Consider the following 24,150-nt stretch of genomic DNA (forward strand, 5'->3'; position numbering starts at 1 on the left):
GGTGGCACTCAGAGCCAAAGCAAATGATAAAATCTATGTCTAGATCTATAGATCTGAAATGGGTTAATCCGCAACTTGAGGTCTTCCACTGGTGCCCCTGGGTAAAGTGAGGTGGCAGGTGGCTCAGGTCTTTCCCACATTGTGCTTTGTAATGTATTCAGAGAGCCTGTAAGGAAAGGAATGAGGCATTTTTAAAAAATGGGTGGGAAAGGGCAGGAAGTATGGGGTCCACCAAGAAAGACCCTGGGCTCAGGCCCCCGAAGTCATCCCACTCGCAGCCATCGTCTTCTTGGTACATCAGCTTCCGAGTTCAAAAATACCTCCAATTTCTCACCTCTTCCAAATAAGCTCAAATGGGTCCATTTGGTTTTGCTCCTGCTCAGGTTTCCAGGAGTCTCTAATTTGCAGGTTTATCCATTTCAGACCTTCTACCATAGCAAGGTAGGGGGCGCTCTAGAAAAGAACAACAGGGGAGTACCTCAGGGCTGCAGCTATGGGGGTGGGGTATTTTGCTCCAGGTGAAGCCTCCAAGAGGGGTGCCATTAAGGCTCCCAGACTGTGTGTGTGTGCACACAAGAGTGTGTGTGTGTGTGTGTGTGTGCGTGCGTGCGTGCGTGTGTGTGTGTGTGTGTGTACGCACATCCACACCCACACACCCCAAACTGGGTCTTTGACCCAGGTGAAATGAAGATTAGTTTCAGCCCTGGAGTACTTTTACAGAATGCCTGAATGGATCATTAGACAATAGTATTATACAGGTCTATATTCCTGTACTCACTTACCTGGGAGTAAGGCCTATTGGGGCTATTGAAGTCAATAGGACTTATGAGTAGACATGTACATCATTGTTTTGTTCTAACCTCAGCTTCACTTCTTAGAGTGTGTTGTTTCCCAGACCACTGACAAACAATGCAAATCTTGAAAACAGACCCATATTTATTAATATCAGACATCTTTTATTTATAATTGGCTCTGTTGCAATTGTCCTTGCCAGCAGAAGATTAGTGGAAGATCAGTAGGTCTTGGGCTTTTTCCATAAGTGTGGCACTTTTCCAAAAAGAAATTGGTTCCGGTGGAGCTGTGGGCCAGGCCAATGCACGTTTTTGAGAAGGGAGAGGAAGACCTTTCTCATTTTCATCTGATGCTTCATGGACTAAAAGCAGCATTTTTGCTGCAGTCCTGAACCCACTGAGCTGAAAGTATGCCCCATTTTTGCTCAATTGGACTAATTTCTGATTAGATACATATAATGCTGCGCTGGATATCATATTCAGCTAAAATTGTTTACCTGTATCTTTCTATTATTTGACTAGCTGATTGTTGGTTTTAGTTGCATATTTTACTGACATTTCATTATGGTTTTATTTTAATTCGATTATTTACATAAGCCCCTTTGGGAGTCTGCAGGAAGAAAAACTGGATAGAAGTAAATGGAATAAATACATAAATTTGCATAAAGTTTATTATTGCACACAGTGGAAACTGGGCTTTTTCTTGGTGGTTTTTTTTTTTGGGGGGGGGATAAATGTTCCATGTTTCTAAAGCTGGAAAAATACTGTGCATACTAACTATAGAATTATTGTTCTTCTTCTTCTTATTATTATTATTATTATTCCTGCATTCTCAGGCCAATGGGCTCTCAGCAGAGCAGTATATAATGGATAATAAAATACAATAAAATTAATAACGATACACATACAATTCACCTTGAATAAAAGTGGGGGGTTAATATATAGAATATTTTTTTTTAATGCAGCAAATGATTGTTTTAAGTTCTCTTTTTCCCACCCCACCCTTTACTATCTGTTGCATATTTCCACAAGAAATGCAGGAAGGTAACCCTTTCAGTCACTATAAAGCAAATCCCCCCCCTCCAAAAATGGTCCAGTGAAAGCAAAATTTAAGCCATTGGGGAGGGGGAATCGATGTAGGCTTTGGCTACTTTTTAACATTGCCTCTTCCTATTTTGATTGAAGGAGAAGTGATATAGTGGTTTCTGTTTCCAAATGACTCTTGAGAATGCATGATCTTTGCGGCATCATATGCTTGCAGTGGATTAAATCCAAAGAGTCCCTTCGTTTGAAAGAAGGATTCCATCTGAGAAAAAGAACATTTGGATCCAGCCAATTGTTTCCTTGTGCAAAAGGTCTTTGCTTTGCTGACTGAGCCATAACATGCACACAGCTTATATTGGACAGGGCAATGGACTGTTGGAGCCAAGCCTGGTCAAAGAAGAAAACACTCTCAAGTTTTAAACTTCCCGTACATCATTTACTACTCCTTTGGGCTGGCTGACAAGCAGCTGCCTGGTGCAATATCTTGTTAATATTCCCCGATATTGAAAAACATCAATTTTCTGAAGCTGGCATGACCTACTCCCACCCTCCTTTTAATAAACATTGCGCTAAATATTTAAATGCATGGCAAAATCTTGTGCAACATACGCACAGGCATATGTCTCAACCTTCCCAGTTTAACAGAGGCAGCTCCTCTTTCAATGTTATGTATGTACTTAGTTATTTATATTCTAGATAGCAAAGATTGGTACCCAAAGTGGCATATTATAATGGACTGGCTGGATGCAGAGGCATCAGTTGGGGAACCCCCAAAGGGAACAAGGCTCAGAGCCAAGGAATTGGTGGTGGGATGATGATAAGTGGTCAGATGGAGAAGAGGGAGCGGACTGGGTGGGGGTGGTGTCAGAAGGAGAAGAGGCAACAGGGTTTCATGAGCAGGGAGAGTCTATGGCAGAGAGCAGTCCAGAATCAGAGGCAGAAGCGGAGGCTGAAGAGGAGGGAGGCCAAGAGGCAGACATCAGGCAGGCTGCTGAAGAAGCCAGGGGATCTCCCCTCCTCACTGATCTCCCAGGACCAGAAGAGGTATGAAAAGGGCAGAGCAGAGACAGGCACATCCATGGAGTCTCAGATTGCTTGGGAAACACCCGGGAAAGGAGGAGGCAATTGTGGGAAGGTGGGGACCTTCAGTCCTCACAACTGCCTCACTGGGGGCAAGATCTGCTAGGAAGAGTTGCTGTGCTCACTAGGCCTGGCCTCCTGAGCTGTTTGCTTCTTTGAATAAAAAGCTAACTTCACTGATGGCACATGAGTTATTACTGACCTGTTTGAGGCACCCACCCCTGACACGTATAGTGAAAATCCACACAGAAGTAGAACAGAATGAGATGTGTGTGTGTGGTTCAGACAGGGTGGGAGGCTCCTTAGGATATATATATTTAAAAAAAAACAGCTGGTACTCTGCTAAGAATATATGTAAAATGTGGTTCCCCATCATGTACCCTTCCCCTCCCTCCATTCCATGCCTGGCAAATAATAAGTCACATTCCAGTCTGTAAGGGACATATTTTTATTTTTATTTTTTTAGGCTGCAACCCTATTCCCACTTACCTGGAGAAAGGCCACTGATTTCTACAGCAAGGATAAGGAACCTTTTTTCAGCTGAGGGCCACATACCTAGGGGCTATATTCCAGTGGTGGGAGGAGCCAGAGGCAAAAGTGGGTGAAGCAAAATTTTACCTTTGTGCAGTAGACTAGTTTCTACATACACTCACATACCCCTCCAACCAGACAAGCAAGAGACATCATCAGAATTCAAGGACACATTCCAGCCAGGCAAAAACACTTGGGGGGGGGGTGGCAATGTCAAAGGTGTATGTCTGTCCTGGAGGAAGAGGGTATAGTTTGGGGAGAGGTCCAAGAACCATAGAATCATAGAACTGTAGCGTTGGAAGGGACCCTGTGGACCATCTAGTCCAACCCTTTGCAATGCAGGAATATGCAGCTGCCCCATATGGGGACTGAACCTGCAACCTTAGCATAAAGAGCACCAACTATCCATGCCAGGTGTAAAGACTGCAATGCATCTCACCTTTCAAGGTATAACCCTCAAAAGGCAGGTTACAGCAATAAATAAACAGAAAACACTGAACAGTATAAACATTGCAAGCAAATCAGTGAAGGAACAAGCAAAGCTCTTTTAAAAAACAACAACCCTTCATTTGCATCAGTAGAGGGGGAAAATATTCATGGCGAAGCCTGATAAGCTCTGGGTCTAAGAACAGAACTATGTCATATTGCCTCCTGCCTTTAGGCAGAAGAATGATGCCACAAGTTGCTTTCTGTGGCTTTAGCCCGATGGCATAATCCAGTGGCTGCATGTGTGTGAGAGCGCAGGTGCGTTGGCAAAAGACAGGCCCATCATCTCTGATTGTATTTGCAGAAGGCAAAAGACCAAAGCACATGTTGACTTATTTTTTGTTGTTGATATATTTGCCACCAGGTCTCTCTCTCTCTCTCTCTGACATCTATGGCAGGCAATCCAGCTCCCATCTGCATCCAAGTTTCAGCTGACAGGCAACGAGGAAGAAATGCTGCCGAATGAATTAGAGAGGCAGAATTCTGTAAGTATGAATCAAGCTCTCCTCCCTCCCTCCCTCCCTCCTCACCACCCCATCCCATAATACACAGTTTAGCTCTGCAAGAAATAAACAGATGGGGAACAGGATACCTCACCAACCCAGATGAGGGGGAGGCAGAATTGAAACCTAATGGATTCCAACAGCAGAAGATTCACCCTCTCCAATAAAATCAATGCTAGGATGTGGGGTTTCAGAATTTGATTAGACTTCCTAGAATAAGAAGAAGAAGAGTTTGGATTTGATATCCCGCCTTTCACTCCCCTTCAGGAGTCTCAAAGCGGCTAACAATCTCCTTTCCCTTCCTCCCCCACAACAAACACTCTGTGAGGTAAGTGGGGCTGAGAGACTCCAGAGAAGTGTGACTGGCCCAAGGTCACCCAGCAGCTGCATGTGGAGGAGCGGTTCCCCAGATTACGTGGCTACCGCTCTTAACCACTACACCACACTGGCTCTCCTAGTTATAAGGAAACATCTAAAAGTGAGAGCACACTTTAAGAGCTTGGTATGAACTCCTCAAATCTTATTCAAGGACATCAGAAAGGGCCATGTAGAACCAGAGATAAAACTTTTCTAGGATTAAAATATCAAATGTTTACCAATCTGCTCATTCCCAGTGACTCCAATTTTACAGGCAGAGGCATGAAGGCTGAGATGCAACTCAATGGCAGAGTAGTGATTAGAGTCCACATTTCATCAGCTAAATCTGCCACTGGTTGATACCTGAACATTTTCTACAAATAAGAGGAAGACTATGCTGTATAATAACAATTGGGAAGCTCACACTGGATTCTGGAGAAGGAAAGAGCTCTGTGGACCAATCCATGGGGGTTGGTCCACAGAGAAAGCTCGTTCAGGGAATGGACTTTTCATGTGAAAGAAGACATCTGAAGGCAGCCCTGTTCAGGGAAGTTTTTAATAAGTGACATTTCAGTGTATCTTTTATCTTTGTTGGAAGCCGCCCAGAGTGGCTGGGGAAACCCAACCAGATGGGCGGGGTACAAATAATAAATTATTATTATTATTATTATTATTATTATTATTATTATTATTATTGCCACTGTGGAAACACAGAGCACATGTGTTTACATCACATGGTTTCTCATCACAACTTCCATGGAACCTTCTAGGTAAATCAGTGGTAAATCCTGTCTTTGATGGCACATTCAGGGGTCATCAATTTAAGGTACAGTTAAGGAGCAACTAAAAGGAACGTGTGTGGCACTGTGGGTTAAACCACAGAGCCTAGGGCTTGCCGATTAGAAGGTCGGCGGTTCGAATCCCCACGACGGGGTGAGTCCCTGCTCCTGCCAACCTAGCAGTTCGAAAGCACATCAAAGTGCAAGTAGATAAATAGGTACCGCTCCGGCGGGAAGGTAAATGGCGTTTCCGTGCGCTGCTCTGGTTCGGCAGAAGCGGCTTAGTCATGCTGGCCACATGACCCGGAAGCTGTACTCTGGCTCCCTCAGGCAATAAAGCAAGATGAGCGCCACAACCCCAGAGTCGGCCACGACTGGACCTAATGGTCAGTGGTCCCTTTACCTTTACCTAAGGAGCAACTAGCATCCTCATGTGAACAGAAGCAATTTCCAGTGCTTTCCCCATAGTGCTCAAATCTTTACAAAGTCAGGATGCATCCTCACAAGCACACTTGGATGACTGCAACTAATCATGACAGAGATTCTGCATCACCTTCAATAAAAATCCCTTTTCACTGGAGGAAGTTCACTTAAGAAACAGTGATGTACATGAATGTGCACTGTGAAAATTTCATTTTTCTTCTTCAGTGGAGGGAGGCTTCTTTAATGAATGGTGGAGCTTTATAGCAGGCTCTGAGATGGAGAAGTTAAACATTTATGTATTCCTGACACTTAAGTGTATTTCTGTGTATAAGAATTCCTTTGAACTGTGAAGTTCTCTGTGGCAAAACTGAAGTCTAGCTCACATGAACAGCACTAGGTTACTTACTTGATGTACTTGTAGCTGAATATGTGAACTGCCTCCCTTAAACAGCACTGTATTTTAGGGGGGATAAAACCTCTGTGCTGTTCCATCTGTGACGGCTTTTAAAGTTTTCACATATGTAGGGTGTTACTTGATATTGCAGTCATCACATGATCATAGGTGCCACACGCACTCACCACCACATAAGTTTCTCCAGACCTTCCAGCAATTCTCCCCCCCCCCCGCTTCTCCCATAATCGTGCCAATAAAGAAAAGCTGTACATGAGTTGGTTTTAAGCAAGCGTGCTATCTGTTCATTTAATATTAACAAATTGAAATGAATTATTTTAATGCCAATTAACTTGTAACTGTCCCTTATTAATAGTGATTTAGATGAATACTTCTTGGAAGTAAGAATGGTAGGCTCTAGGAAACGTGCCTGGAATACAGAACACATGGACAGCCAGTTTTTATTTTTAAGAGATGTTATTACTGTTTTATATCAGTTCTATATGGCTCTGCAGCTCAAAGATTCCTATCTTAATCCAATAACAGTATTACATTCAAAATATTGGGGGTGGGCCCTACCTGCTATTGCCCCCATCATTCATCAGATGAATTTAACTGTACATTAGAAGTAGGCATTTAAATATACTTCTCCCGTGCCTATCTTCTGTTGTATTTTCTACGCTCCATGGATTCCCTCTCAAAAAACAGGCAATCGTTTTTATTTCAATTAGAAATATCCTACCCAATCAACTTACAGGAGAATCTGCCAATGTAAAACCAAAACAACAACATCAACAACAACAACACACACACACACCCCTTCCAAGAGACAGGTTGCATTGCGAATGTGTGCCTGGGGGAGGGTTTTTATTTTATTTTACTTTTTTGTAACCTTTATTTGCAATTCTAATAGATCCGGGTGAGTGTTTCCCCCCCTTTTTAAATAGATACTCTCAGGCCCTCCACAAGCAAGCTTTATTTGCAGAAAATGTCGTGACGGTGTTTCGCAGTGTCTCGGTCTCCCTCTTCCCCACCCCACTTTGGAGAGATGTCACAAAGTTTGCGGTCCTCTCGCTTACTTCAGCTCCTCCTCGCACCCTACCCCCCACCCCCACCACTACCACGCGCGCACATACAGGCACAGCTATCCAACCCTGCGCATCTATTTTCATTGCAAAAAGTAATTGCAAACTTCGTCAGCTAAATTAAGATGAAACGGTGTATTATGGCTGGGTACTTAATGGCACCGAGATTCGCTTTCGGAAGGAGGGAGAGAGTGTGGGGACTTAGAGGGGGGGAGGAGATGCTCCTTTAGGAGACAACCCGCTCTGAAGATGCAACAGACGGAATAAAAATGGACTCACCTTTAGCTTCCCGGTAGATATTCCAGCAGGATGGGATGGGGAGGAGATATGAGTGCGTCCATTTCTCGCAGCCCAGAGAGAGATCAGTTGCTGAAGTGCCACCACTCTTCACTCTTCTCTCTCTCTCTCTCTCTCTCTCTCTCTCTCTCTCTCTCTCTCTCATCCCTCTTGTGTGTTTGCCCAGAGAGAGACTGAAAGTTACAAATTGCTGCCATTAGCTCATCAAACAGTGCCTTCCCCCCCCACCCCTTGGTGAACCTTGGCCATTGGCCAAGCGCCCGTCACGTGGCTCTCAATGTATCGAATTTCAGCTGGCTTTCTTGTCTCAGCCAACATTCTCTGCGCCCCCCCCCCCCGCAAATCTCTGCGCGCAGGGCTTGTAGCCCCCCACCCAACCCCCGCCTCCTTGGGAAGTGCGCGGTGAGGGTAGGGAAATGTCCAATTTGACATGGTGAAAGCAGGTCCAAAGGTGGGGGTGGGGGGGACGCCGAGCTGGGCGAAAGGGGCAGGGAAGCCCATTAAGGCAGGATGACGGATCGCCCCTTCCTAGAGCTGGTGTGTGGGGCAGGGGGCAGTGGCCACTTCACGGGGACACTCTCTGGAAGGCAGCGACAGCCGGAGAGGCAGCGCTGCTGCTGCTCTGGGGACAGAGGCGAGGAGATGGGGCGGGATCTCCCAGGGGGACCTTCTCCTCCCCACTCCCCAGCCAACCAGCCCCATCACTCCTCTCGCATGCCTCGCCCACCCCACGATTACCTCTGGGCTGGGCCCAGTCCGCCGGCCGTAGGTAGATCCGGAGTGACTTCTCCCCCTTCCAGCTTCAACTCCCTCGGTGCCCCCTACCCACCTAGCTATAGGGACAGAGACTTCCCCGCCCCTTCTTCTTCTTTTTCCTCCTCTTCCTCGGTGTACCCAGCTTGTTTCCCAGAAGGACATCCCTTCGGGGCTCGGCTGATGGACCCCCAGTACTCAGGTAGCCAAGAGGAAATCTTCTTGGCTCAGCCCGTCAGCTCTTGGAGAGCCCAAGGGGAGGGGAGGGGTCCGCCTCGGGAGGTTGGCGGAGAGATGGAAACTTTTGAATGGATGAAAGTTCAGAGGAATCCGCCCCGAAGAAGAACAGGTGAGTTGTTGGCGAGCAGGCCCCGCTCGGATCTAATTGGATGAGTAGCTGGCGCGCGCGCAACATCACCGGATACTCCAGGTACCTCAAATTGGTAATAGAAAGTCATCTATCACGCGCGGAGATGTCTGGATCCATTGGGCGTCTGATTTCTAAGCAGCTCACGTTTGGCGATTGTAATAACTTATTCTCACGGCTAATGCGAAGGCGATTTAGCATTCTCGGAGCATAAGGATTTGAGGCAGAGCCAGAAAGAGAGAGAGAGAGAGAGAGAGAGAGAGAGAGAGAGAGAGAGAGAGAGAGCGCAATCCTTAAATAAAAAATAAACAGCGTTTTGTCGTGATTTTTGTTGTATGTTCGTTTTGGCTTTAAACGGGGGTCTTGGGTCTCTCTTTGAAAGGATAACGCGAGGGGTAATTTCCCTTCAAGTTACCCATTCAGAGAGAATTTTTAACTATTTATTGTTCAGAACGGGTGCCCTCAAGCAAGCATTTGGTTAGGAATCGACTGTCTGGCGATCATGAAAACGCTGGCAATTTATTGTTTCAAAATAATATTTGTATTTCGGGGTTTTTTTAATGCCCAGTTTTTGTTCTGAATGTGATAGATAGATGTAAAATAAAAATAAAAAATACATCCACCAAAGTAGAGGCGGAAACTTTGTAACGACCTTTCAAAAGTGCTTTTGCCATTATATCGGATTAAAATCCGATAGCAGCAAACCTACAGACTGAAGTATCGGCAGCGCACCATGGATACTAACGGGTTTCGACTGCAGCTAAACTTCCTGGTAAACTTTCCCCCACCCCAAAAAAGGAGTTACTCCCAAATAAATATGTTTAAGATATCGGAACGTTAAATGTAGCATAATTTTAACCCTCCTTCCGACACACGAAATCGTGGGAGAAGGAACCATTCAGATATTACCAGAAACGATCAATTTATCTCTCCTACCCCCCCCCCCAACTTGCCCCATTTCAATCTGTCAGCGCTACACCATCCACGCCTGGCGAACTTTAACCACCCCAACACAAATACATTTAAAAATAGGTGAAATTGTCTCTTGACGAGGAGATGCGAGTTCTAAGTTCTTTTGACGCGGCCGTTGCCAGCGGATCTTAACACGCACGTGACCTCTTGATGCCTGTGTGAATTTTGTGCATAGTGCTTGTTTGTTGCCAAATAGCAGGCTCATAGTCCTCATGGATTTCGGGGACGAGGGGAGAAATTTCTGAAAGTCTGCCGAACTTCCAAACAACAGGTTGGGATCCGAAGCGAAACCTTTCACGGTCTATGTTGGATCCGCGCGCCCCTTTCTTTCTGTGGGATCACCAGGGCCTGAAAGTTTCTAAAGTCAAGCAGAGTTACTAAGTGCCGGATGGAGATTTCTTTATTTAATATAGCTGTTGTTCCCAACGGGATTCTGGAGAGATGAGCGTTCTTGTTGCTGTTTTGTGACTGGGGCTTGTTCGTTCGTTCCTCGACCAGTTTGTCCTTTCTGCGGTTATTTTATCTTTGGGGTGGGTAGGTAATAGAATTTATGCACACACTCTGACATTCCCTCTGGGAGGGAGAAGACAAGAGAAGTATGTTCCCAAAATGAAACAGAACCACGGTAGCCAGTCTCGTCCTTTCGGAGGAGGTAGACTCGGGAGTAGGGCTCTCTTAGCCCCAAACCGGGACCAGTTGTTAAGCCCTTGAACGGGAAAAGGCTGCAAGATTAAGGAATCATTAACCAAAGTGGACAATGTACGACATCCCCCACCCATCAAATAGGGCGCTCGCCCGCATTCCGACCTGGGAGACCAAACTTCCTCTAACTCCAAAGCAGAGAGCAATTGGATACTTTGATAGGCGCGCATCTTGGCCGTCTCCCTTTCGCCGTAAACGGCGCGCGTAAAGGGAGCCCCGGAAGCCACAAATCGGAGAGAAACGGGTTACAGATTTCAGTGCCCCTGCATCCAGAAAGATTTTGGTGTGCGAACTTCTTAATGATGCATATAATGTACACACACACACACACACAGAGAGAGAGAGAGAGAGAGAGAGAGAGAGAGAGAGAGAATGGAACCATTTTCTTTCCCGAACTACTATACTTTCTTTCGTTTCGCCTTGTGAAATTTATTCTGGAGGATTCCTTGTGCTCCTGAATATAATTCGATCCGAAAAGATCCAACTCTTCTTCTCCTTTTTCTCCTCCAGTGGGGCAATAAGATTAAGTTGCTTCGCGATTGGCGGTGGGGTTTACTTGTTTACTTGCTTGTTTTATAGGGTGTTTTTTTAATGTTTAAATTAGGAATATTTATTAATTGTTTCCAAAACCATTACGAGGACATACAGTCAAAAACCGTCATTTCCTATAGCTGTTTTGGGGGGTAAGGTTTTAAAAAAATAGAAGAGAAAGAATACAAAGTAATTCATTGAAAGACATCTGATTTGTGTCGAAATTTTCTAAAGCTCGTTTACATTGTGAAGTCCAAAGTTCCTCCAAGTTTTAGGGAAAGCGGGGGAGGTCGCCACGATCCTTCGCCTTTCCAGATCTGTCAGCCTTCGAGATGCGTTCTCTATTCGGGGCTTCCTATATTCCTGATAGTAGAGAGATCTCGGCGGGGGAAAATATTGTCTTCTTCTGTGGATCTTGGAGTGGGTGGGTAGGAGGAGAATCTCTGTTTCCAAGCAGAGGAGGACTTCTCCACTTTCAAGGAACTGGTGGTCCCCCGTGTCTGTATAATACGCTTTTAATATCATTATATATACATACACACACATATATGCATGCACACCAACAAACGCACACCTTTTGTTTGTTGTTGCCTTTAACAATATAAACACTTTCCCCATTGTTTATCATGGAAACGGGGGAAGATAAACAAAGACAATAAAAAAGTGGCGGGCGTATAATTTTTAATATAGGCTGAGACCTGATCCAAAAAACTGGCATATCTTTATGGTGACAGCGTGTTTATTTGTGTTTAATATGACTCTTTAAAAAAATTATGCATTCGCTTGTTTCCAAGCTCGGGAAAGTAAATCACGCGAAGGAGATTATTTTCTTCTTGTTATTTTTCTGTAGGTGGAAAAAACAAATAATAAAAATGGCAGTTTTTGTGTGTGTTTTTAAGCTTACGTTTTGTAAGGATAGGAAAGCCTTGAGAAATGTCTGCGTTGGAAGTGGGGGGAATTAAATACAGGCGCTCGAGATACCAACATGTTTGGAAGAAGTCGAATTCGTGTTCCGTCTCTGCAATTTAGAAAGCTGCATAAGACAAAATGGGGTGGGGCGGGGCCAGGGAAAAAGACGTTTTGTTTCATTTCAAAGCGAAGGCCATTTTCTTCTAAAAATAATCCAGATCTTTCAACATTGCCCTCTGCTCTGGCCCGCCACATCTATCAAAACTCTGTCCCCTTTCAAGCGAGTTCGTCCTTTCAAACCTTGGCTAACGGTTGTGTTGGCTCCTTCGGCCCAAGGCAGCTGAAGTTTAGCTCACATCCATTCCACACCTCCTAACACAAGAGGAAAAGGCAAGTACGGTTTTGTTTTTGTTTTTGTTTTTTTAAAAAAAACAACAACAGTCCACCAAGCTGAAGAGACGCTTCCTTGGCTTTAGAACCGGGATGAGTTATGGTTGTGGCACTGAGCGAGTTAATAGCTCCTGTTAGGGCAGCGATCCTGGTGTGTAGGAAGCAAGACAGGTAGCAAACACCGTTCAACTCTTGAGGGGGAGGGATGCCCACACACTATCCTGCCCAATTCCTTCACTCAAGATTCCAAACCTTCCAGATAGTAAAGGTAAAGGGACCCCTGACCATTAGGTCCAGTTGTGGCCGACTCTGGGGTTGCGGCGCTCATCTCGCTTTATTGGTAGAGGCTGGCGTACAGCTTCTGGGTCATGTGGCCAGCATGACTAAGCCGCTTCTGGCGAACCAGAGCAGCGCACGGAAACGCCGTTTACCTTCCCGCCGGAGCGGTACCTATTTATCTACTTGCACTTTGATGTGTTCAGAGGTTATGGGATGTGTAGTTTGGCAACATCTTGGGGGCACCAAGTTGGAGAAGGCAGCCTTGGAACAGACCTCCTCCTCTTCCTTCATTACATTTCTATAGCCCCCTTCATTTAAGGATCACAGGGTGGTTTACAGTATAAAAGCACAAAAATGCACAATGTAACAACAAATAAAACAACGCCCCCAACACACAGTTTAGGCGGCCATAGTTTGATTAATTAGGCAAAGGCCTGGGAGAAGAGGAATATTTTTGCCTGGTGCCTAAAAATGTATGTACATAATGAAGGTGCCAGGCGAGCCACCCTGGGGAGAGCATTCCCCAGATAAAGCCATTCTTGTGTTGCCACCCTCAGGAGCTTTTGAAGAGGCACATGAAGAAGGGCTCAGATGATGGTCGCAGGGTCCAGGTCAATTAAGGTGGGGAGAGCCAACCCTGGAGGTATTGAAGTGTTATGGTATTGAGGTATCCATGTGCTCTAACACAAGATGGTTTATTAAAGATATATACCTCTGAAGATATATGTGTTCCTCTGAAGATGTTCTTTTCTTGCCACAGTTCATTGGTTGCTTCTCTTTAGAGTGCATCATTTTGGCATCTTCAGTTGAGGCTATTCCACTAGAGCTCAGTCTACTCTCATCCAGCCCCCATTTCCCTTCCTGCTTGCCTTCTTACTTATCTCCCTCCTCCTGGCCTTGCAGAATTCAGCAGAGAGGACAATTCTAGAATTAGTTGAGTTGTCATTGGCTACCTGTCATTGGCTCTGGTTCCACCATAGCTGTCAACGCTTCCCTTTTTTAAAGGGAAATTCCCTTATTCCGAATAGGATTCCTCGCAAGAAAAGGGAAAAGTTGACACCCAGGCGTTCCACTACTGTTGGGCTCCCCACCTTCCATCCCACCAGTCCCAACAGGGACCCAACACTGGGTATCCTTTGCCCTAACTCCCTCTCTCTCCTCACAGCATTTAATTATTTGAGACACACTCCAGGAAGTATGAGACACAGGAAAAATCTGAGACAGTGTCAACAGGAAGAATGAGAGTGACTTGATGATGAAAGAAGGATGAATGGGGAAACTTTGGTCCTTCGTATGCTCTTGGTCTCCAGCTCCCATCTGCTCCCGCCGGCATGGCTGATGGCCAGCAGGGGTGCCAACTTGAATAAAATATTGTGGGGGCCCAGATAAGCCCTGCCCCACAATCAATCACATGACGCAGTGCACACACACCCATTTGAATGGGAGTGTCCATCAACTTTGAGGGAGCCCGGCGCCCTCAAATATTTCATTGTGGGGGCTGGAGCCTCCACGACCCCCAGGAGTTGGCTCTTATGATGGCCAGGGATGATGGGAGTTGGAGTCTAGTAAGCTCCAGAGGACCACAGCTTCCCCACCCCGGTAGAAAACACATACTACATTTTTCTAAGGTGTCTTAAGGGCATCCTGAAATGTGCAAAGTAATATATATGTAAATATGCCACCAATACATGTTGGCAAATGCCTCGGTGAATGCACTGAATGCACTCAGCTGTAGCCTCCAGGTGAATGCACAGTGGAAAACTTGGGTTTGCTGCTGTGGTTGTGTGTAAAATGGGACACAGAAAGAGGAGAGAGCAGTATCAGAATTGGCAGGGATGGGGAATGGCACTTGAATATCCAAGCCAGCATCCCTTCTCATCCCAGATTTCTAACCTTCTCTGAAGACCTGCGTATACAAGAAGCCTAAACACCTGATTTCTAATTTCTTGAACAGATTCTAGTCATTTCCCTGAAATGTGTGGTGTTTGTGGTGATGCGACATATCAATCTGTGCTGCTTGATCAGCAGTGGCTCATTCGCTCATGCAAATTGTTGCTAGATGCATGAAGTGATGGGCATGTGAAGAACGGACTCCAACCAAGGCTTTAGGCCAGGGGAAAAGGCACAGCTGCTTGACCCAGTCCTGATTGGCTGTGGAAGCCTGTGCTATGGATTGCCTGTTAGGAGAGGAGGGTAGGTATGAACCAAACCACATAGCCTGTCTTGGAGGGGAAATGGCTGAGCACAGTTTGCATAATGGGTTTTCCTGATTAGCTTTGGAGATGCACCAGGAACATGTGCGAGAGAGTATTGCTTACGCCACCCCACCCTGCTACTCCTTTGAACACCTCCAGTTCTGACCTCAAGGCACAGCCAGTCCTGGCCTGCCCATACAGCAAGTTGCCCCAACAGCCATTGAAAATGTTGCAAGCTTTCTGCACTGCAGATTCTTCAGGTGTTCAGGGCAAAAGCTATTTAAAAACTGGATCTTATCATGCATCCAGACTGATTAGTATCTGGTCAAACTGGCTCTTAAATTTTTTTAATGCCATTTAATTTAGACATATAATTAAGTTACCTTTATCTGTTTTTTTAAAAAGTTCTCTTGATCTTATCTATTCTTAATCATGATGGTTCTATGCACACATGTGTGTTTATGTTTTTAATGATCCTGGCTTTATGTATATTTGTCTTTCATTAGACTGTGGGTTTTAGCTGTGTTTTCTTTCCAGTTTTATGTGTATGCCACATGGAGAGCTTTTTCATAAAGGGGTTTAGAAATATTCTAAATAAAGGTGGGGAGTCAAGCCATAGTGGGGTTTTTTGGAGTAGAAAATGGACTGGGGCAAATAATAGCAGCAATAATAAACAAAATGATCATAGGATAATAATAATAATAATAATAATAATAATAATAATAATAATAATAATAATAATAATTTATTTATACCCCGCCCACCTGGGTTTCCCCAGCCACTCTGGACGGCTCCCAATCAAGTATTAAAAACAATACAGTGTTAAATATTAAAAACTTCTCTGAACAGGGCTGCCTTCAGATGTTTTTTAAAGATAGGATAGCTGCTTATTTCCTTCACTTCTGAAGGGAGGGTGTTCCAAAGGGTGGGCGCCACTACCGAGAAGGCCCTCTGTCTGGTTCCCTGTAACCTCACTTCTCACAATGAGGGAACCGCCAGAAGGTCCTCAGAGCTGGATCTCAGTGTCCGGGCAGAACGATGGGGGTGGAGACGCTCCTTCAGGTATACAGGACAGAGGCCGTTTAGGGTTTTAAAGGTCAGCACCAACACTTTGAATTCTGCTCGGAAATTACCTACAACTATTGAAACTAAATGGTCTACTCCGAGTAAAACTTGGTTGAATACCACTCACAAACAGTACCCTGAGTGATGCTTCCCTCTTTTCATCCTTAGTCAAGTTACATGATACCACAGCAGACGGGACAACGGCCCACTCCTCTCCCAGAACCAACTTCACCACTAAGCAGCTGACAGAGCTGGAGAAGGAATTCCACTTCAACAAATACCTGAGCCGAGCCCGCCGGGTGGAAATTGCCTCGGCCTTATTTCTCAGTGAATCCCAAGTGAAGATCTGGTTCCAGAACCGCAGGATGAAGCAGAAGAAGAGAGAGAGAGAAGGCCTCTTGTGGGGAACTGCTGCTGGGCGGGGCTCTTCCTCTTCCGACAAATCAGATCTTGCCTCTCCAGCATCCTCCCCAAGCCGGAGCAATGAGGACACCATCACTCCACCTCTTTGACTGGGAAAGAAAAGAAAGAGGCATTCGTTGAGCCCCTTGGCATTGTTGTGTAAGTCCCAAAGTCCCCTTCAAGGTTTGTAAGGGATCTTTGCAGAGAAGGACAGGGAAGGACAACAGTGTTCCCCTGTGATCACAAAGATGACAAACCCACATTGGGCTGTCAGGGGAAATTCAGTAGGGATGTGTGCGTATCAGTCTATTTTTTACTGGACCAGCCTGGTGAAAATCCAAAATAATTTATATACTCTGATGTTCAGATGAATGGAAGGGTTCTTTTGCAGCGAGTTGTGCCCGCTGCAGTTACACAAGAAACCCAGGAAATGCATTAACAAGGCATTTTCAGGCATAGAAGTTCTGGGCATACACAATCACACATTTCCATCTTCTTTTTTTAAATCACATTCTCCTCTCAGGTCGTTACCCTCCACATTCCTGTTACCTAGCAGGGCAACCCTACGTAATCAGAATAAGTGGGTACCATCTGAGTTTGATGGGACTTAATCCCAGGTCACTTATATGGGACTTACATCTGAGCAGATAGGCACACAAAATGATCTTTTAAGGGAGTGGATTCTTCATTCCCAGCTCTGATTTAGGTACCTAGCTGGCCAGTGTCATCTTGTGTCTTCTGTACAGCTTAGTTTCATATCTAATAGTCTATGCAGTTTGATTATGCTTCTTACCAAATTTCTGTTGCTTGCTGGACTCTAAATGGAGGGTAGAATACTCTTCCTTGGAGGCAACTGGAGGCTTGGGCTCCATTAATCTGTTTCCATTAATGTTTAGTAACATATTTATTGATAAATATTCTAGCAGCACACCATGGAATGCTTAGGATACCTCGTCATAGGAACTTCTCCAGTCAGGGGTGCCAACTTGAATAAGATATTCTAGCAGGGGGCATGTAAGCCCCACCCCACATAATTGATTGCCAGGTGTGGTGCATGCACACCATTTGAATGGCAATGCCCACCAACTTGGGGGGCAGGCCCCTCAAATATTTTATTGCCCCCCCAAAGGGACCTTGGTCCCTGGGAGTGGGCTCCTGTGTCTCCATCAGGTGTTTTACCCTGTTAGCCTTATCGTGTGCATTTTCACTGAGACAAAGCTTAAGGGACCAATCAGTGGGGTTTTAGAACAGGATCCATAAGTCACTTCATGGGATTGGCTCAGACGCAAAACACTTTGGGGGGACTTTTCTTGCTGTGATATTGGCTTAGTGAAGGTAACTCAGATAGACCCACCCTCAAGACCTATCTGAGCCACCAGTATGCCCCCCCCCGATCCTTTACGTTTTTTACCTATGCCCCCCCATTTGTGAATCACCAAGCTAGACCTACCTTTAAGCACGAGGGTATTCATTAGATAAATGACAAAGTCCCTTGCATGTGGTTCCTTTCACAAGGCAGTGTCAGCTGGTTGACATCAAAGCTGTTTGCCCATACCAGGGAAAGAATTTCTCCCAATTTGCGGAGTATAAAACAACTTCCTCATTAAACAGAGAGGGAGAGAAAGATTCACAGACTCTTTGCAAAATACGACAGTGATGGTAATTGTGCTATAAATAGTGCTGGCAGAACAAGGAGCAGTCATTGCCTTAGGAATGAGGAGTGTGTAGCGGCAAAGATTTTGAAAAGATAGTTTCGCAAGTGAGCTCTGGCTTAATTTGCCTTAATATGGAATATCATTCAGGCTGCAATCCCAGCATGGCATGTATGAGTGGAAGTGAGTTTCATGCAAAGGTCTTGCACTGCCAGGATCTTCCTCACAGTACGCAACCCTTGGCTGAGAGGACATCTGTCCTCCTTCACTAGCAAGCAGCCAGCAGATTTGCAGAGACACAGGATAAGATTGTGTTGCTTTTGGAGTCCACTTTTTTTAATACTTTGTTTCAGCCATAAATAGTTAACAGTCTCCAACAGCATAACAATGATCAAATAACAGATAACACAACTCTCACAAACATGCTCTCAGAGGCCATTCCTGTACTGGGGAACAATGGCCATTTCATTAGCTGAAAGTAAGGATTGGATTCGGAAGAAGGGAAAGAAGCAAGATGTTCTTCAGGGTCAGCTGGGAAGGAAAAGGAATGGGTATATTCTGATCATCGCACACAATCCATGCTGATCTTCAGAACAATCGTCTTCAATATTTTCCAAATCTGGGACCCAGCTTTAACCCAAACATGCACTTGGGAATCTATTTCTTATGGCTTTTTTGCCATATATTTCTATGTTGGCACTGCTGCTCTTGCAACTCAGCTTATATCGGTCCACATAAACATTAGTGGGTGTGGACCCACCAGTTGACCAATGCTCTAGAGTAAGGGTAGCCTGTGTGGACTATAACTCTCCTCAGCCCTGGTCATTGGCCATGCTTGCTGATGCTGATGGGAGCCTTCCTACGCTCAGAACAAAATTTGGGCCTTATCCCTACAGTCTCAGAGCAGAAGAACACAGGTCACTGAGAAGGGCAGGGTGTGTGTGGAGCTCTGCATTTTCATAAGTTTGTAGAAGTTAATAAAGCGATTACAAAATATCTACCTCTAAATTTGCCTGGACTATCAGAAGGATGACACGGGTTTATTATGTATTTATTATTTGTGTGCACTGTTGGTGTTTGATTCATGCAAGCCAAGTGAGGGGGGATACCAGATGGAGAAATTAAAATCTTGCTTTGATCAGTACTCTGTGTGCTTGGCTTATTACACTTTCCCTCCACATTTCCTCTGAGGAGTTCAGAGCTGCTTACGAACAGTTCCTAGGTGGGTTTTACAGGGTATGTAAGACAGTTGCTTAGCCTTAGCAGGAGAACTGCATCATGCGACTTCAGACTATTAAAATTCAGATGGGAACGGAGACTGTGCACATACTAGCACATGCTATATATTTGAAGCACATTTGAAGCACCATCTTTCTCTCAAAGAATTATGGGCACCATGGCCGGCCCACCCATGAGGCGGGCTGCAGAAACTGCTATGGGTGGCGGAACCCTGGAGGGAAAATCCAGAAATATGGCAACCCGTATCAGAAGTCTAGTTTCTGGCAAATTTCAGCTCAACTGAAAGTTTCACTTTTTGAAAAATGGCAACCCCAGCCACACACCTAGGCAGGAGTGGCTTCAGCAGTGGGGCAAGGCCTTCCCATTTTGCCTCAGGTGGTGATACAGGACAGACCACCCCTGCCTGACACTGTAGTTTATCCCTCACAGAGTTACAATGCTCAACAACCCTTATCAAACTACAGCGCCCAGAATTCTTTGAGGGTAGGGAGACATGTGCTTTAAAAGTACAGTGTGCACGCAGCTGAGAAGATAAATACTGGACGTTGATATTGTTTGGTAGGCCAACTGTGCTAGGAGGAATATGATCATGGAAACTGTAATCCATAAAACATTCACTCATTAAAAACTCCCTTGATGTCAACAAAAGTATTCAAGAGAAAGTGGTTTGTGAGTTGCAGCCTTTATAAGTGGTGTTGTTCTGCTGATATCAGTAAACGAGGCAGCAACAGTTTTTTTGGGGAAAACCTTCTATTTATCTATTTCATACTCTCAAAAAACAAGTCACCATTTGAGGAAAGATTAACAGAGCTGTTCAAATTTTACTGGTCTTGTCAGCAACAGAAAACAAACAAGGAACCAAGGGAAACAAACAGAACGCCACCCCATGCCTGAATCTGAAATGAATATTGCAGATGAAATCATGTTGCTGAATGTTTGTTTACCTTGTTCCAGAGTTCAGACTTTCAGAGAATTTGGATCTGGGGAGTGGAGACCACTGGGTATTAGGGACCGAGGAGAAAACCACTTCTGTTCACATTTTACTTAGAAACCATCCAAGGTGCATTTCTCAAAACAATGAGTAAATCGAAACACAGCTATTCCTGGAAATTGGTACGTCTCTGAATTTCACAATGCAGGTCTCCAACCATTGTGTACAAAAATGTGCATGTTAGGGAAAACTTTGCCTCAAAATGCATAGAAAATAGAACATAAAATGCAGTATATTAGGGGAAATCAGCTTTATTAAGCAAAATTTCATTTAAAAATGTGTGTGTCAGAAGAAAAATGCACTAAAATGTCAAACAATTCTTGTGAGGAGCTTCTTTAAAAAGAAAATGACAGGCTGTAAATGTGAAGAACTGGCGTTAGGACTGAAAAAATGAGAAACTAGGAAGAATCAAAATTGGCAGTTTCACCCATCACTATTGGCTAAGATCTCCAAGTGATTTAGAACACTGAATCATCCGGGTTCTAAAGTACAGGAGGAATCTCTATTAGTAGAGGAGAGCACACACACACACACACAGAGAGAGAGAGAGGGAGAGAGGGAGAGAGGGAGAGAGAGAGAGGTTCAGAAGATGCCCAACTCAGCAAGGGCAATAAAGGAAAGGTGATGTTGCAGAAAGAGGCTGGCTTGTCAGCATGTTCTCATCCCTCCTTGTTCACCTGAGCGAACACCTGAAGAGGCCTCCTGTTGTTCTTGCACAAAGGATCATTGGAGACATCAGTTGATGGTGGCAGTGATGAGGGTGATTTTCCATTTCATGTAGCACTGAAGCCTCTACCCTTGCTTCATATTCCTCAACAATCCTAACAACCTGTATGAGAGGTCAGTGTTATTTCCCTTACATTACACATGGAGGGGACAGGGATGAAGCTGAGAGGAGAGTGGCTTGGCTAAGACCACCTTGCAAGTTCCTAACTTAGCTGAGATTTGAACTGGCAGCATCTGAGCCATGGCGCCACATCAACTTTCACCTAAGGTTGTTGCAATGGTGCATACCCTCTAACATTTCCCCGATGAAAATAGGAATGTCCTATTCAACAACAACAACAACTTTATTATTTATACCCCGCCCATCTGACTGGGTTGCCCCAGCTACTCTGGGTGGCTTACAACATATATAAAAACATAATAAAACATGAAACATAAAAAACTTCCCTATACTGGGCTGCTTTCAGATGTCTTCTAAAGGTGGTATAGATAGTTATCTCCTTGGCTTGGGGGGCGGGGTCATATAACTCTATACCAGGCACAGGCAAACTCAGCCCTCCAGATATTTTGGGACTACAATGCCCATCATCCCTGACCACTGGTCCTGTTAGCTAGGGATCATGGGAATTGTAGTCCCAAAACATCTATGCCAGCTCTATACTCTCCAACATTTCTCTTATGAAAGTAGGGATATCCTAAGGAAAAGTGGGACACTCTGGGATCAAATCAGAAACTGGGACAGCTTCTATAAATCGGGGACTGTCCCTGTAAAATAGGGACACTTGGAGGGTCTGATGGTACATGCTTGCATATGCATGTGTTGTTGTTGTTGTTTAGTCATTTAGTCATGTCCGACTCTTCGTGACCCCATGGACTAGAGCACGCCAGGCCCTCCTGTCTTCCACTGCCTCCCACAGTTTGGTCAAACTCGTGCTGGTAACTTCGAGAACACTATCCAACCATCTCGTCCTCTGTCGTCCCCTTCTCCTTGTGCCCTCCATCTTTCCCAACATCAGGGTCTTTTCCAGGGAGTCTTCTCTTCTCATGAGGTGGCCAAACTATTGGAGTCTCAGCTTCAGGATCTGTCCTTCCAGTGAGCACTCAGGGCTGATTTCCTTCAGAATGGAGAGGTTTGATCTTCTTGCAGTCCATGGGACTCTCAAGAGTCTCCTCCAGCACCATAATTCAAAAGCATCAATTCTTTGGCAATCAGCCTTCTTTATGGTCCAGCTCTCACTTCCATACATCACTACTGGGAAAACCATAGCTTTAACTATATGGACCTTTGTTGGCAAGGTGATGTCTCTGCTTTTAAAGATGCTGTCTAGGTTTGTCATTGCTTTTCTCCCAAGAAGCAGGCGTCTGTTAATTTTGTGGCTGCTGTCACCATCTGCGGTGATCATGGAGCCCAAGAAAGTAAAATCTCTCACTGCCTCCATTTCTTCCCCTTCTATTTGCCAGGAGGGTTTTTTTGATGTTGAGCTTCAAACCACATTTTGCACTCTCCTCTTTCACCCTCATTAAAAGGTTCTTTAATTCCTCCTCACTTTCTGCCATCAGTGTTGTGTCATCTGCCTATCCGAGGTTGTTGATATTTCCTCCGGCATATGCATGTGCGCACACACAAACCACAAGTACTCACATAGCTTAGAGCAAGATCTGTAAGTTTAAAGAAAAACAATAGTGCCATGGCCAAGCTGTTTCTTTTGCAGTTCAAGAGTGGACAGAGGGCTAATGCAACCTAGAATGAGCAGTAAAAGACTACAGCGTGTACCACTGTGTTGTGACATGTTTGTCAAAAAAAAAGTCACAGCACCCACTTTCAGTGGAATATTTCCCTGCTTCCTGATATCATTTAGACAGGCCTTCTTACAAAATCACAACTGCCTTACAGAAAATCCATACAGGCCCACTCTTCCTTTCACCTCTGACCTTTTGACCTCCGTCTTGCCTCGGGGCAGCGGTGACCCGGTCACTGCCTAACCCTGAGTCAATAAGTCTACCTTCATTAGCATAAAACATGAATCTAGTGGCAGTTTGACAGATTATAACTTCAAGCTAAAGATCTGCCAACTGGCTAACTCCTGTAACGACTATTTATCATTGGAAATGGTAAATCATAGGAATTCAGATGACTTAATTATTCAGATAAAAAGAGAGAGAGAGAGCAAAAGCAAGGAAGAGAAAGGGAGGGTGGGAGAATCCCTCCGCTTCTGCAGGATATCTAAGGATGAAAGCCCCTCGAGGGGGAGAAACCACCCTCCTCTGTCCCCTTGGATCTCATTCCCTGCTCCTTTGTCTGCTCTTTCTTTTTATCCCCACTTCTCTCATTTTTCTTTTCCTTTGTCATTCTTTCTTGCTCTTTTTTGTGTCCTTCTTTCTTAACCTTCATCTTTGTGTCTCATTCTCTCGCTGTCCCGTTCCCCCCTCCTCTATTTATCATTTCAGCTTTTCTGTTCTTTTTCCTGCCTCCCATCCCCCCCTCTCTCCCTCTCTCCCCTCTTACTATTTCCACATTTAGTTCTTCTTCTTCCTCTTCCTCTCCTTCCCCCATTCATCCCCACAGTATTACTTCGTGGGCCCTTCCATACTGGTGCATTCTGCAACATGTCATGGGCACAATAATAGTGCAATAGACCAGGGCCAGATTTAGGTTTGATGAGGCCCTAAGCTACTGAAGGTAAGGTAAAGGTAAAGGTACCCCTGCCCGTACGGGCCAGTCTTGACAGACTCTGGGGTTGTGCGCCCATCTCACTTAAGAGGCCAGGGGCCAGCGCTGTCCGGAGACACTTCCGGGTCACGTGGCCAGCGTGACATCGCTGCTCTGGCGAGCCAGAGCCGCACACGGAAACGCCGTTTACCTTCCCGCTGGTAAGCGGTCCCTATTTATCTACTTGCACCCGGAGGTGCTTTCGAACTGCTAGGTTGGCAGGCGCTGGGACCGAGCAGCGGGAGCGCACCCCGCCGCAGGGATTCGAACCGCGGACCTTTCGATCGGCAAGTCCTAGGCGCTGAGGCTTTAACCCACAGCGCCACCTGCATCCCTACTGAAGGTAATGGGGCCCTTTATATGTCCAGCTGTCTTTTGTCAACAACAAATAGTCACTGCTTTTTGTGTTGAATATGTGCTATATGGTAATTTATGGACGTAATAGGTATCTAAAGCCATTTGCACATGTTGGCATGCAACCAGTCCATGCAGATTGTAGG

The 24,150-nt window shown here is 45.2% G+C and overlaps 1 protein-coding gene and 2 long non-coding RNA genes across 4 annotated transcripts; 1 reads left to right on the forward strand and 2 right to left on the reverse strand.

Annotated features, from left to right (window-relative positions):
* Positions 1-3,339: 3,339 nt before the first annotated feature.
* LOC310839980 lies at positions 3,340-8,739 on the reverse strand. Of its 2 annotated transcripts, none has more exons than XR_014561713.1 (3): positions 8,597-8,739; positions 7,750-7,940; positions 3,340-4,387 (listed from the first exon to the last, which is right to left on the reverse strand). It is a non-coding gene; the product is annotated as an uncharacterized lncRNA (long non-coding RNA). The 2 variants fall into 2 exon arrangements; XR_014561714.1 differs by having other exon boundaries at positions 8,506-8,616.
* LOC310839943 (uncharacterized protein) lies at positions 8,082-19,128 on the forward strand. Its single transcript, XM_083729058.1, has 2 exons — positions 8,082-8,869; positions 16,099-19,128. Exons 1-2 carry the CDS (start codon positions 8,278-8,280, stop codon positions 16,440-16,442), a joined length of 936 nt encoding a protein of 311 aa, XP_083585184.1. The 5' UTR covers positions 8,082-8,277; the 3' UTR covers positions 16,443-19,128.
* On the reverse strand, positions 9,382-16,295 carry LOC310840012. The gene is made up of 2 exons (XR_014561757.1): positions 16,212-16,295; positions 9,382-10,581 (listed from the first exon to the last, which is right to left on the reverse strand). It is a non-coding gene; the product is annotated as an uncharacterized lncRNA (long non-coding RNA).
* Positions 19,129-24,150: the final 5,022 nt, after the last annotated feature.

This window comes from Podarcis gaigeae, assembly GCF_964106915.1.
Source record: "Podarcis gaigeae genome assembly, chromosome: 2".
Taxonomy (NCBI): Eukaryota; Metazoa; Chordata; class Lepidosauria; order Squamata; family Lacertidae; genus Podarcis; species Podarcis gaigeae.